The sequence below is a fragment of the Acomys russatus genome, chromosome 8, assembly GCF_903995435.1.
Source record: "Acomys russatus chromosome 8, mAcoRus1.1, whole genome shotgun sequence".
NCBI classification, from domain to species: Eukaryota; Metazoa; Chordata; class Mammalia; order Rodentia; family Muridae; genus Acomys; species Acomys russatus.
Window position 1 is genome coordinate 21,248,053 of NC_067144.1, and position 11,603 is coordinate 21,259,655.

An 11,603-nucleotide genomic window follows, 5' to 3' on the forward strand; every position below is an offset into this window, starting at 1 on the left:
TCAGTAACCTCAAGCATTTCCCTCATCTGTGTTCTGGTCATCCTCTCAGCACTGCCCAGTTCAGTTCAAGTGTACCTACCTTGTTAGTTGAGTTATGGGTAGGCTACAACTCGGAAGTAATCTGTTAGACTTAAAGCTGACATGAACAAATCTGTGTTATCCTATGGATCTGTAACTTTAAGTGTCATATAGTTTCAGGTGTCCTTCTCAACCTTCTGAGGCTTGGAACCAGATCTAATCCTGCCCTCTTCTAGTGACAGATTTCATATGTAAATGCTATTGAATATACCCTAAAGATTCTATCCTATTTTAATTTTCTTTGACATGAAATTAACAGCTTGTTAGAAGCTAACATACATCTTCATTGTAAATAAAACTAACATTTTATAATGATAGTTCTGGAAGCATATCTGATACCTTAGAAGGTGTTTGTTAAAGACTGTTAAAGAAAATCATCATTTTCCCTGTGTTTTTGCTATGTCAGTAACATTAGAAATCTGACACTTTCCCCAAATAAAGGCAATGAAATTAGTTAGCTGTCAAGAAAATTGATTGGGTTGCTTAGTGCTCAATCTAATTTGTTTGCTGTGAATTGACTAAAAACCCAACCATTAATCTTAGAGCCAAAAAAACATTTGAGAATTTTGAGTAGTGCTGTCATTTGAGAAGTCATATTGAGTCTTGCGGGGGGAGGGGAAATGTTCACACTGGGTAAACATATGAGTGGGTGGAAAATGTAAAATCAGTATAGGAGTCACAGGAGAACTGATGTAAACACGTGATCTGAGACGTTCTTTGAAAACCCATAACATTTCCCTGTTTTCCAGCACGCTCAGCAAAAGCTCTCCCATAGTTGCATCACAGGACATTAGAACTGTTCTAAGTGGCTTAAAAATGCTTCCCGACCCCTTCAAGGATATCACTGTATTTAGAAGGCAGTTTCAAAACGCAGCTCCTTTTCATCTTGTAGTTCAGTGAATTATAGTATCAACTAACAATCTACTACCTTCAGGAGAAATGAGTCCTAGTCCCCCTTCTTGCGCAGAGCCCAGGAAAGTAGCATAGGTGATGTTTGCTGGTAAATCAACTCCCTAAGAACCATCCCCCTATTTAGTTGACTAGCTGAGAGTAATGCATATCCTAATCATTTTTAAAGCTGTCTTTAGAAATAAAGCCTCCTTTCGAATGGCGAAATGTCAAAATGTCTTCTTGCTACATACTTTCAGTGGCCATTTATCTTCTGTTAACCAGCTTTCTCCCCAGTGGTCACAGTGAGCCTACTTTTTAAAGTGCTGCGTCTTTATGTTTACAACCCACCTTCTATAAATCCTTTAGCTGTAATTTCTATCTTTAGTCCTCTAAAAGTTAACCACTCAGCATTACCTAGACATGTAGGAAGGATTCCCCAATATACTTAGTAATAGCTTTTAAATATTAGCATTTTATACATTTTGAAAGATTGGCCCTTCGGGTATTAAAAATAAATTAAGAAATGTTTCCCTTTTCAAAATGTAAAAATGTATCACTACAAATAAGAACTTTTGTAAAAATCATTTTGATATTAAAAGTAAAAATTTCAATTTTCTCTTATTGAGAAAAAAAACCCCTAAATTTAAAGACTAAGTTAAAAATATGAGATTATTTCATACTTTTATTGGAAAGAGTCAATTCAATATTATTTAGAGATATTAAGCTTCTTTTAATTTGTTTGATTATTTTTTAATGATTTGTTTTTATTTTATGTGCATTGGTGTTTTGCCTGTATGCATGTCTGTGTAAGAGCATCAGATACCCTGGAACTGAGGTTACAGACAGTTATGAGCTGCCATGTGGGAGCTGCGACTTGAACCTGGTCCTCTGGGAGAGCAACCAGTGCTGTCTTAATCACTAAGCTATCTACCCAGCCCCGTTTGTTTGTTTATTTAATTGCTGGGAGCTTCATGGTTTCACCATAAAGCTCAGGCTGGTCTTGAACTTGTGATCCTCCTAAAACGACCTCAGAAGTGCTGTGATTATAACAAGAATATGCTTCCACACCTGAGTACATCTATTAAATGATTGTGTAAATGTTTTTACATAATTATAACTTAGTAATCAATGCAGTCACTATAGCATTAAAAGTAAACAGTACCTATGGAGTAAATGTGGGCTCATGGGGACTACCAACCAAAGAGCATGCATAGGCTGGACCTAGGCCCCAAACACATACAATACATAGCAGATGTGCAGCTTGGTGATCATGTGGGCCCTCTATCAATTGGAGTAGAGGCTGTCTCTGACTGTGTTGCTTGCCTTTGGATCCCTTTTCCCTAACTGTGCTGCTTGGCCTGGCCTCAGTTGGGAGAGGATGTGCTTAGTCCTGATGTGACGTGCCAGGGTAGTGGGTACCCATGAGGAGCCTCCCCTTCTCAGAGAAGTGGAAGGAGAATGGGGGGGGCTGGGGATATGTGAGGGTGGGACTGGGAGGAGAGGAGGGAGGGGGCTGGAATCAGGCTATAAAGTAATTAAATAGATTAGTTAGTGATAAAAGAAAGCAAACTGATATTTAACCCTATGATTTTTTTTTTTTCACAAGCACATCTTCAAGTGGAGCCAGAAGAATGTCTAGGAAAATATGCAAAATTTCACTTAATTACTAGTAAATAATCCTATAGGCAAGTATGCTTGGAGGTTATGTAATATTTTAAATGAATTATTTTTAAGATATACACAAAACACTGTTGACAGCACTGTTTGCTTTTAGGAACATCAGAAATCCTGTACTAAATTAGTCCATTAATTTTATTTGTTAATACACACGCACCAAAGGGTCTCTTGTGGAAGCTGCTACTGTTCTCTATGGTAACATTTTCAATGTATACACAAACTCCTTCTATGTCTATAATCCCTGCCTCAAGCATGTCCCTACACTCTTGTGCGCTCAAAGTAAGCAAAACAGAGAGGCTAGGACACAGAACAATCTGGCTTTGGTTAGGTCTTAAAATCTGATTTATTTTTGTTTTTTTAAGACTCTTAACATCTCAGTTCTGATTATAGCTTGATTCTTCCTGATTTTTCCCATCACCATTTTGTTTTTCTGTTTCTTCTATTTTGAAGATTAGAGTGTAATTGGACCATTCTCCCTTTCCCTTTTCCGCCTCCAAACTGTCCCATATACCCCGCTCCTTGCTCTTTTCCCAAATTTAAACCATCAATTTTCATTCATTTTGTATATATACATGTCTGTATATATACATACATACACATATGTATGTATGTATGCATGCCTATCCCTAAGTATTAAGTACAATCTTCTCAGTCCATCTAATGTTACTTGTATGTGTGTTTTCAGGGCTGTCCCTCCTCTGCTGTCATTTTTAGTGACAGAAACATGCAGCCACTGTCAGATGCTATATTCATAGTAGGTGGTCCTATCTTGTATTCCACCAGCTTATAACTATAGAAACAAAAAGCATCAATACTTTCCTAGGGATCTTTTATAGTTATTTTCATACATAAAGATTACAGAGATGTGGAACTATGTTTATGCCCTTGTGTCAATCTCAGGATTATAACTACACACATGAAAACTTTTGAAATCAGGAGATGAGGAGACACTGGAAATCTTGAGGAAGTGATAGTAGGAAGACATATATCTAGGGACGAATATTCCAGTTCTTCAGGGTTCTAAAATCCTAACTCGCTACAGTCCATGTTTGCATCTCTGGCTTTATGTTTATTTTTTTTTTTTTTTGCTTGAAAAAAATCTTCTTTCTTATCTAGTATGAGGATCATGATATAGATCAGAAATTACACCAGTTGACTATGTGTTGTCTCTAATATCATGATCATTTATTCTAAACACTTATAAATGTTTATAAACAGTGAATAAGCTAATTTAAGAGCTTATTCAAAACTTTAGCAATTGTGGCATCTGTTAGTGGCCATATCTTTATTTTTGTCATTGTCTTATCTAGATCTGGAACATCTCATGTATTTGTGACTATCGGTCTAATATTTTGAGCCATTTTCTGATCTTTTTGGAATAAAAATGTTCTTAATATTCTCTACAATAAAACCTGAGCTAAATTTAATCTATAATCTCCCACTGCCTTTTAAAATTATATACCACATTCATAATATAGCACCCCTCTTTCAGTGATTCCCTTTTATTTCTGTAATAAAATGTATTTCATAAAAATCTCCTTCCAAGAAACTAAAATAAAAATATCCACTTTGTTCTGAATATGCTAATATTTTCCTTGCTCCTATTCATTCATTCACTTATTCAGTAAATATTTGACTACATTTTATATAGAAAGTGCTGTTCTACACATCACTGATGTGTACGTGTGTGTGCGTGTGTGCATGTGTGTGTGTCATGTGTGTGTCTGTGTGTGTGTGTGTGTGTGTGTGTGTGTGTGTGTGTGTGTGCTTGAAATAAGGCCTGCCTTCATGGAGTTTATATTGTAAAGGGAGAGGCAAACAACACACACACATGTACACACACAACTTACTAATGAGGAATTTTAATAATTACCAAGATAAAATTATCCTGACACAAGCAGAGAGTAAAGGAGTTGTGCCCTGGTCACTGAGGCCCTCTGATACGGGGCACAGAATGGTGTGAAGGAGGCAGATGGGGCAAAGGGAGCCAGTGTTGAGGAATCTAGGAGGAGGAAGGAAGGAGAGTGTTCTAAGCAAGGAATGAACAGAAAGCCCTTGTGGCAGAAATTACGTTTGAGAACAGCAAGGAGGACCATGTGGGTGACAGAGTGTAAAAGATCCAACAGTCTGGATGTTTTATCAAGAGGCGATGATTTGAAGCTTTAGACGCCATCATAGAACTTTATTGCTTTTCTTGCCTGCTGAGACAGGCTCTCCTGTACACCTGACTGGTCTGGAAACTGCTATGTCGATGCTGCTATTCTGGCTCTCACAGAGATCCGCCTGCCTCTGCCCACCAAGTGCTGGATTAGAGGTGTGCACCCCCACGGCTGGCCTTCTTGTTATATTTTTAAGGGAAATGGAAAGCCATTGGAGAATTTGAGAGAATGGTGTATGATTTAAGTTATAAAACCTTCTTCTACAAGTTAAGAGATAAGATTATAGCGAGGCCTGCGTGAAATCGGGGAGAAAACAGAACACTATGTGACAGCAGCCCGCGCAGGAAATATTGGGGCCTTTGATCGAGGTAGCGGAACAGGAAGTGAAGAGATGTGATCGTATTTAGTGCAGACTTCGAATGAAGAGTTAAGGAAATAGTCTACCTTCCCAAAGACTCCAGATTCCTCGTGAATTTATCATATTGGCTTTTCATAAGATAAAAAAGCAAAAAGAATCGCATTTAAGAACTAAAAATGGTGTTAAAATTATTAGTGATGTTGGGAAACCTCAGGATTTAAATTCTCTGACTTCGTACGTTTTATCAATAGAATTTCAATGGCACTTCCTGTGCCTTCCTTGCACGACTATTATGAAAGCCAAATAAGATACTTTATAACTGAAGTTCCCAAACTAATTTTAACTTAATCAACCTGCTAGATTAATGAAAATTCCATTTCACTGTAACCTACACACATGGAAACTAATGGCTCATTAAATGCTAAAATCTAGTAAACTGCTCTCCAATTAAAATATCAAATTGGAATGTGGATCCATTAACCATAAGAATAACACACACACACACACACACACACACACACACACACACACACACACACAAACTACATGGAGATATACATAATTTCACATAAATCTTTGGGCTGGAGAGATGAAGAGCAGTTAAGAGCACTGACTGCTTTTCTAGGGGATCCAGTTGGATTCCCAGCACCTACATGGTGGCTCACAACCATCTGCAACCCCAATTCCTGGGAATCCACTACCTTCTCCTGGCCTCCATGGACACAAGGCTCACAAGTAAATCACAGATATACATGCAGGTAAAACAGCCACACACATAAAATATAAAATAAAATAAAATAAAAATTGGTTTAATACATAATTATCAATAGTTTTTTTTTTTTACCTTAAGCTATTTTCAGTTAAGCAATTGATGCATGTATGATGTTTCATTCTGTAAAAAAACATATCTATGCCTAGTTTTCAATATTAACTGTACCTAAGAATCTCCTAGGGGCCTTTTAATTTATTTTTTATTTTTAGTGCCAATCCATGCCCTTGTCCCTGAATATTTTGATTCTCTGACTCAGGAAAAAGGCTAGAACTCATTGAGAACCACTACTCTGTCGACAGTGGACGCTAGCTGAGATTTAAAAGCAAAATAACATATCTGTTTGTAGAGAGCTTACAGTGTAAAGGCAGTAGCATTAAAAATAAAAATAAAGCGAACAGAAGCAGTGGTGAGAACTGGCCTCGCAGAGGTGGTCGTCAAAACATGCAAAGACTAACTGAAAGTTTTCCAGTTATACATGTTAAAGGTGGCGAAATACCATTCTAAATCAAGTCACGGAAGAGAAGTATTAGCATATGACAATGTGACACCTTGTGAACAACAAAACAAAACAAAAAACAAAAACAAAAACATGGTTAGGAGGGTAGACAGGACACCTTTCCAAGCAGAACTGTATGGAAAGACTTAAGATTGAGAGATTAAAACGTATTGTATAAAGCAGAGTTCTCAAGCTGAGTTTCACAGAATCCATATTTAGGAAAAGTAGTTAGTGTGTGCTGCAAGTACCTGAGGAAGACGGCACTCACGGGCACATCCTGAACCTAACACAGGATGGGTTAAACTGATGCATTAGCCGGTTTCTCTATTCTTGAGTATTTCTGTTTATTATGAAGAGTTTAGCTTTACATTTTTAAGAGTCACAAATGACCTATACCTGCCTATGAATGATATCATACAAAAACACAAAATACAAAAAAGTATTGATTATCTGTATAAATGGTTATAATTCATTAAATAAACTTAGGCCAATAAAACATGGCATTTATTTGTTTTAATCGATTTTACTGGAGTGTAGCAAAATACTTTTGTTTCTAGAGAACTACTGATCTATGGAAACTAACATAGAATTTGTCCCGGGCAAATCATATTGTATTTGGGTAATTACATTATTACAATAAAATGAAGTATAATAAGTTAAAATAAGAAGTGAAGAAAACCGAATGTATTTTCAAGATACAAATCAAGAAAATAAGATGAAATGAACATGTACTGGGGATGGGAAATGTCATAAAATTCAGAAATACACACACACACACACACACACAGACACACACACACACACACACAGACACACACACACAGACACACACACACACACACACACACACACACACAGATTTGATTATTCAATTATTAGTGGGGGGACCTTAGTTGGGAAGAACAAAATCTAGATTTACACTTTAATTTTAGCCATAATGAAAAGGTTAAAGTCCCCCAGCAGGTGCTGACATCTCACTATTCCAAACAGAATGGTCTGTGCACATTTAGTCAGTAAGTCTAGATGAAGTTCTCATTTCAATAACAGCTCTAATTTTAGAATTTCTTTAATCCATTTTACACATCCTTTACAGACTATGTCACCTATGGCATAGTTACATAATCACTTTTCAAAACTAACTGTAGGTTTGCTCAAAGATACTGTTGTGTTTTCCCTACTTGATGTGACTGCATAGCTAACACAGCTGTCTCGCCTCATAATTTATTTGAAATTTATTTACCCTAAATATAATGTATATTATAATGGCTAAAAATAAGGTGATTTATAAATATTTTATTACTCCTCTCTACTTGTGTACTGTCTTCACAGAATTGTCTTCTCAGATTCTAATAAGCTTTCTTTCAGGTTAAAGAAAACAGAAATATTTATTCTCACACTACAGATGTAGAACTCAAGGTTGTAGGAAGAAAAAAATTATCTTGCCCATGATAGTACGGCTTAAATGTTTTTTCTTTTAATCTGATTCATAGGCCAGTGTTCTTCTTCCTGCCATTCCATGTGGATCTGAAATGGCGCATACCCCTTGTCACCTGCCCCTTGTCACGACCATCCATTTCTTCATAAATTTGCAGGTGGCCATGTGCTGCACTTTACTTCCTGTGTTTACACATACCTCTGAATTTTTCTCTTTTTTTCTGAATTTTTCTTTTATTTAAAATTTTCTCTACTACCTTTACAGCCCCAGCTGCCCGACGTTCATCTGATTCAGACGTCTACGTGCTCCATATGAATTTTATCTCAAGTCAAAGTCTTCTATTATCTATCTCTGTTACATTCATTAATTGAGGGTATTAGGAATTTTTTTTTAAAGAAGAATGTGGGAAAGGAAATAGGAAAATAGAGAATCAAGAGATAATCCTGAACAGCAGTTCAAATTTGGCTTTGAGGACTCTTTCACGCCCTTGTGTCATGACCACTATTAAGCTCTTCTTTAAACTGATATTGTATCTGTTACTTCATATTGAGGGGGAATCATTATTGTATTCAAATTTCACACAATGATGAAATCTGTTGGGCTATAAATAAACTTGGGCCTTAAGTAAACTAATAATTATAGATTTAACATTTTTATAATAAGCTTTCTAGGAAGAGCTGAGGCAACAACTGAAACCTAACCTTAGTACCATCTGTTTACTACAAAATTAAGAATTTGCAATTTTTTTTTCTTTTGAAATATAAAAAATTTGGTACTTAATTCCTGCAATTTCTAAAGTTTACTATTTTTCTTAATATGTATTCAAACACATTTATAAAACTACACTATTTTGTATCATACAAATGACAAAGCTTTTTCCTTGTATAAATCATATCAAAATGACACAGAAAGGTAACCCCCAAGAAGAGCAATAAAGCAACTATGCCAAATCAGAACATGATACTATAATATCTTTGTATAGTAATGTTACATCTGTTTTATTAATTCTCATTTTCTTCCCTGGTCCAAAATTCTACTTCTTTACTAGAGGCTCAAAATTAAAATATAACTGCCTAAAATGTTTTCTCACTAAACCAGAACACTGTTACTTGAGAGGCTTTTTTTTTTTTTTTTTTTTTTTGAGTACTGTAAGTTCGCATAAGCATTAATCCCATAGGATTTGTACTTTTATCAAGGGTCTAAGACTCTTTTTTAGTTTCTAGAATTTTAAGACAGTGTCCTTGGAGGCATTAATCTATTATCTACTTAATTCTAGCAACATGTGAAAAAGCCTCATTCATTTTTCACGGAACAGAGAAAAAGAATAACATTTTCCCCTGGATGGAAAACATAGGAAACCAAATGACTTATCATTTCTCCTTCAGTTTCTTACTTAAACACAAATATATTTTGTCCACTTATTAGGCAAATACTACTTTTTGTATGTCTCTTCCTTCTCTTTAAACTACCATTGTTGTTTATAAATTGATGCCAAAGTTGATGGCTGCAATGTTCTTATTAATTCAAGTTCACCTAGTAGTACCAGGCTCTTTAATGCTGGCGTCTCGACAATTTCCAGCCCTGCCTACGTGTGCACATGAGTGTGTGTGTGTGTGTGTGTGTGTGTGTGTGTACGTGTGTTTCCTTGTTTCTTCACAGCAGTAAAGTGAAAAACACAACAGGCCCTAAAGCCCATTCAAAACTTACCTTGCAAATCTGGAAATAGTCTGAAGTCAAGCTTTCCTGAATTTCCTCTCTCAGAGCCCCAGCAGTCCCTCCTGGATGTACCGAGCCACTTCCAGCCCCACCACTGTTACTGCCACCGCTGCTACCACTGCCAGGGGACGAGGCAGTTAAGCCATCCAAAACTTTTCGGAAATTAAACTTCTTCATTTTAAACACTGTGGAAAAATTAAAAGGAAAAGAGAAAGGGTGACAAACATGAAATTACACGGGGCAAAAGCCTTTTTAGCTTTTCACTAGCCAAGGCAGGAGTAGCTAGTCCCCATTTTATGAGCATTGGATGTAATCGAGTGGAGAGAGGGGCCCAAGCTTCATTTCCTCAAATTTTAACTTTAAAGGGGGTATCTTCAAAAAATAAAGAGAACACGGCTCCAAGAGCAACAGTATTCTTTCCTCACACATAAGAATTTCAAGGGCTTTATCCCCAGCTGTAGCTATGCTTTATCAGCACTGGGGTAAAAATAAAAGGCAGTGTCATCATCGTCATTAGCATTATATCATCATTATTATACAATCAAACCAGAGCCCAACGGACCAAGACCCTCTGGACCGCTCGGAGGGGAGGGGGCCTTTCCTTCTTAAGGGTCAGCTCAGAAAATTTTATTATCAGAAAAAGCGCTGTTGTGGGGGAACCAGTATTTACTCTGCCACCATGTTTGGGGTTCCCCCCCCCCGCATCATCTTCAACGCTCCCTTTTTTCTCAACAGGAATTGGGGGATAGGGCAAAAATGGCTTTTTCCATCCCATATTCCCAAAAAACCCGGACCCCAAAACATCTGTGGGTGACTCACAGCCACAGCAGACGGGAGGGGCGAGAGGGACCGCCTGCCTCCACTTGTCCCCAGCTCCTCTCTTCTGCCCCTCTCCCGCCCCTGGTCTCCGGTGTCCCCTCCCCGCCCCGCTTCCTCCCCCCTCCTTTCCCCACCCCCGTCCCCCCCCCCCCGCACAGCAGCGGCTCCCTGGGGATGTGAGGCGGCGGTGACGCCTGCGGCCGAGTCCCGCCTCAGCCTGCGGGGCGCGCAGAGCTGCCTCCCTTGCTCCCTCCCAGCCAAGCAGGGCGCTGGGGCTACCGCCGCGGGCTGCGAGCCCTGGAGCTGTCACAGACAGCCGCGCACCACTCGCACCTCGCAGACAGCAGCGGCGTGGGAGCTCTCTCCCTCTTTCACAGGCGCATGCACACACATACACACACATACACACACACACACACACACACACACACACACACACACACACACGCACACACACGCACACAGGCGCGCGCACAGGTGTGAGGACAAGCCACGATGGGACGGCATGGGTGTCCCTGGGGATCCCAGACTTAGCACCTTCCTCAGACGCCGCTAGCCGCCGGCCAGCCGGTGAGGCGGAGGGCGCGGAGGCTGCGGGCTCGCTGGCGGGCGACGATCCTGCCCAGCTCCGGCCGCTTCTCCGGTCCCTCTGGTCCTGGAGCCTGGCGCTCTCCGAGGTCCTAACCGAGCGGGCGGGTCTGCCGCAGGCTCCGCCCCCGCCGTGGGAGGTAGGCCCCGCCCCAGCCGGCCCCCGCCCTCCTCCCTCCCTCCCCAGACTCTCACGACGGGGCGGGGGCACGCTGGGGTGTCAGGGGGGCGGGCCATCCTCTCGCCAATCACAAGCTCCACTGACCCTAGTCCAGGGGCTCCAGGCAGGAAAGAAGTTTAGGGATAGGTCGGAGGAAGAGCCAGTGACAGGAGGCGGGGATAATTTAAGAAAGTAGGTGAGGTATTTGATTGACAGCTATAGTAGCCAGTATGCCCTGGCGCCGTGCTTTCGGGGCTGTAATTGGCGCTACCTGTTGAAGGACGCTAGTGTGAATCAATAGAATGCTTGCAAGCTCGAGAACTTGCGCTCCTGCAGTCCGAGGCTGCAGAAAGGGGTTACCTTGGGTCTTGCTCTGAACCATACTGTGGACCCTGCTCCCCTCCCCACCCCAACCCTCCCCAGTCTTTTCTTTTCCTGTGTCTTTTTCTGCTCT

The 11,603-nt window shown here is 39.8% G+C and overlaps 1 protein-coding gene across 1 annotated transcript in view; it reads right to left on the reverse strand.

Annotated features, from left to right (window-relative positions):
- Positions 1 to 11,097, reverse strand: part of Stxbp5l (syntaxin binding protein 5L) — a 239,059-nt gene extending 227,962 nt beyond the window's left edge. The window contains exons 1-2 of the mRNA XM_051150549.1: positions 10,939 to 11,097; positions 9,574 to 9,767 (exon numbers count right to left, since the gene is read on the reverse strand). Of these exons, the coding sequence (XP_051006506.1) occupies positions 9,574 to 9,759 (186 nt within the window). The 5' untranslated portion in view covers positions 9,760 to 9,767; positions 10,939 to 11,097. The remainder of the gene's footprint in view (positions 1 to 9,573; positions 9,768 to 10,938) is intronic.
- Between the last annotated feature and the right edge of the window lie 506 nt (positions 11,098 to 11,603).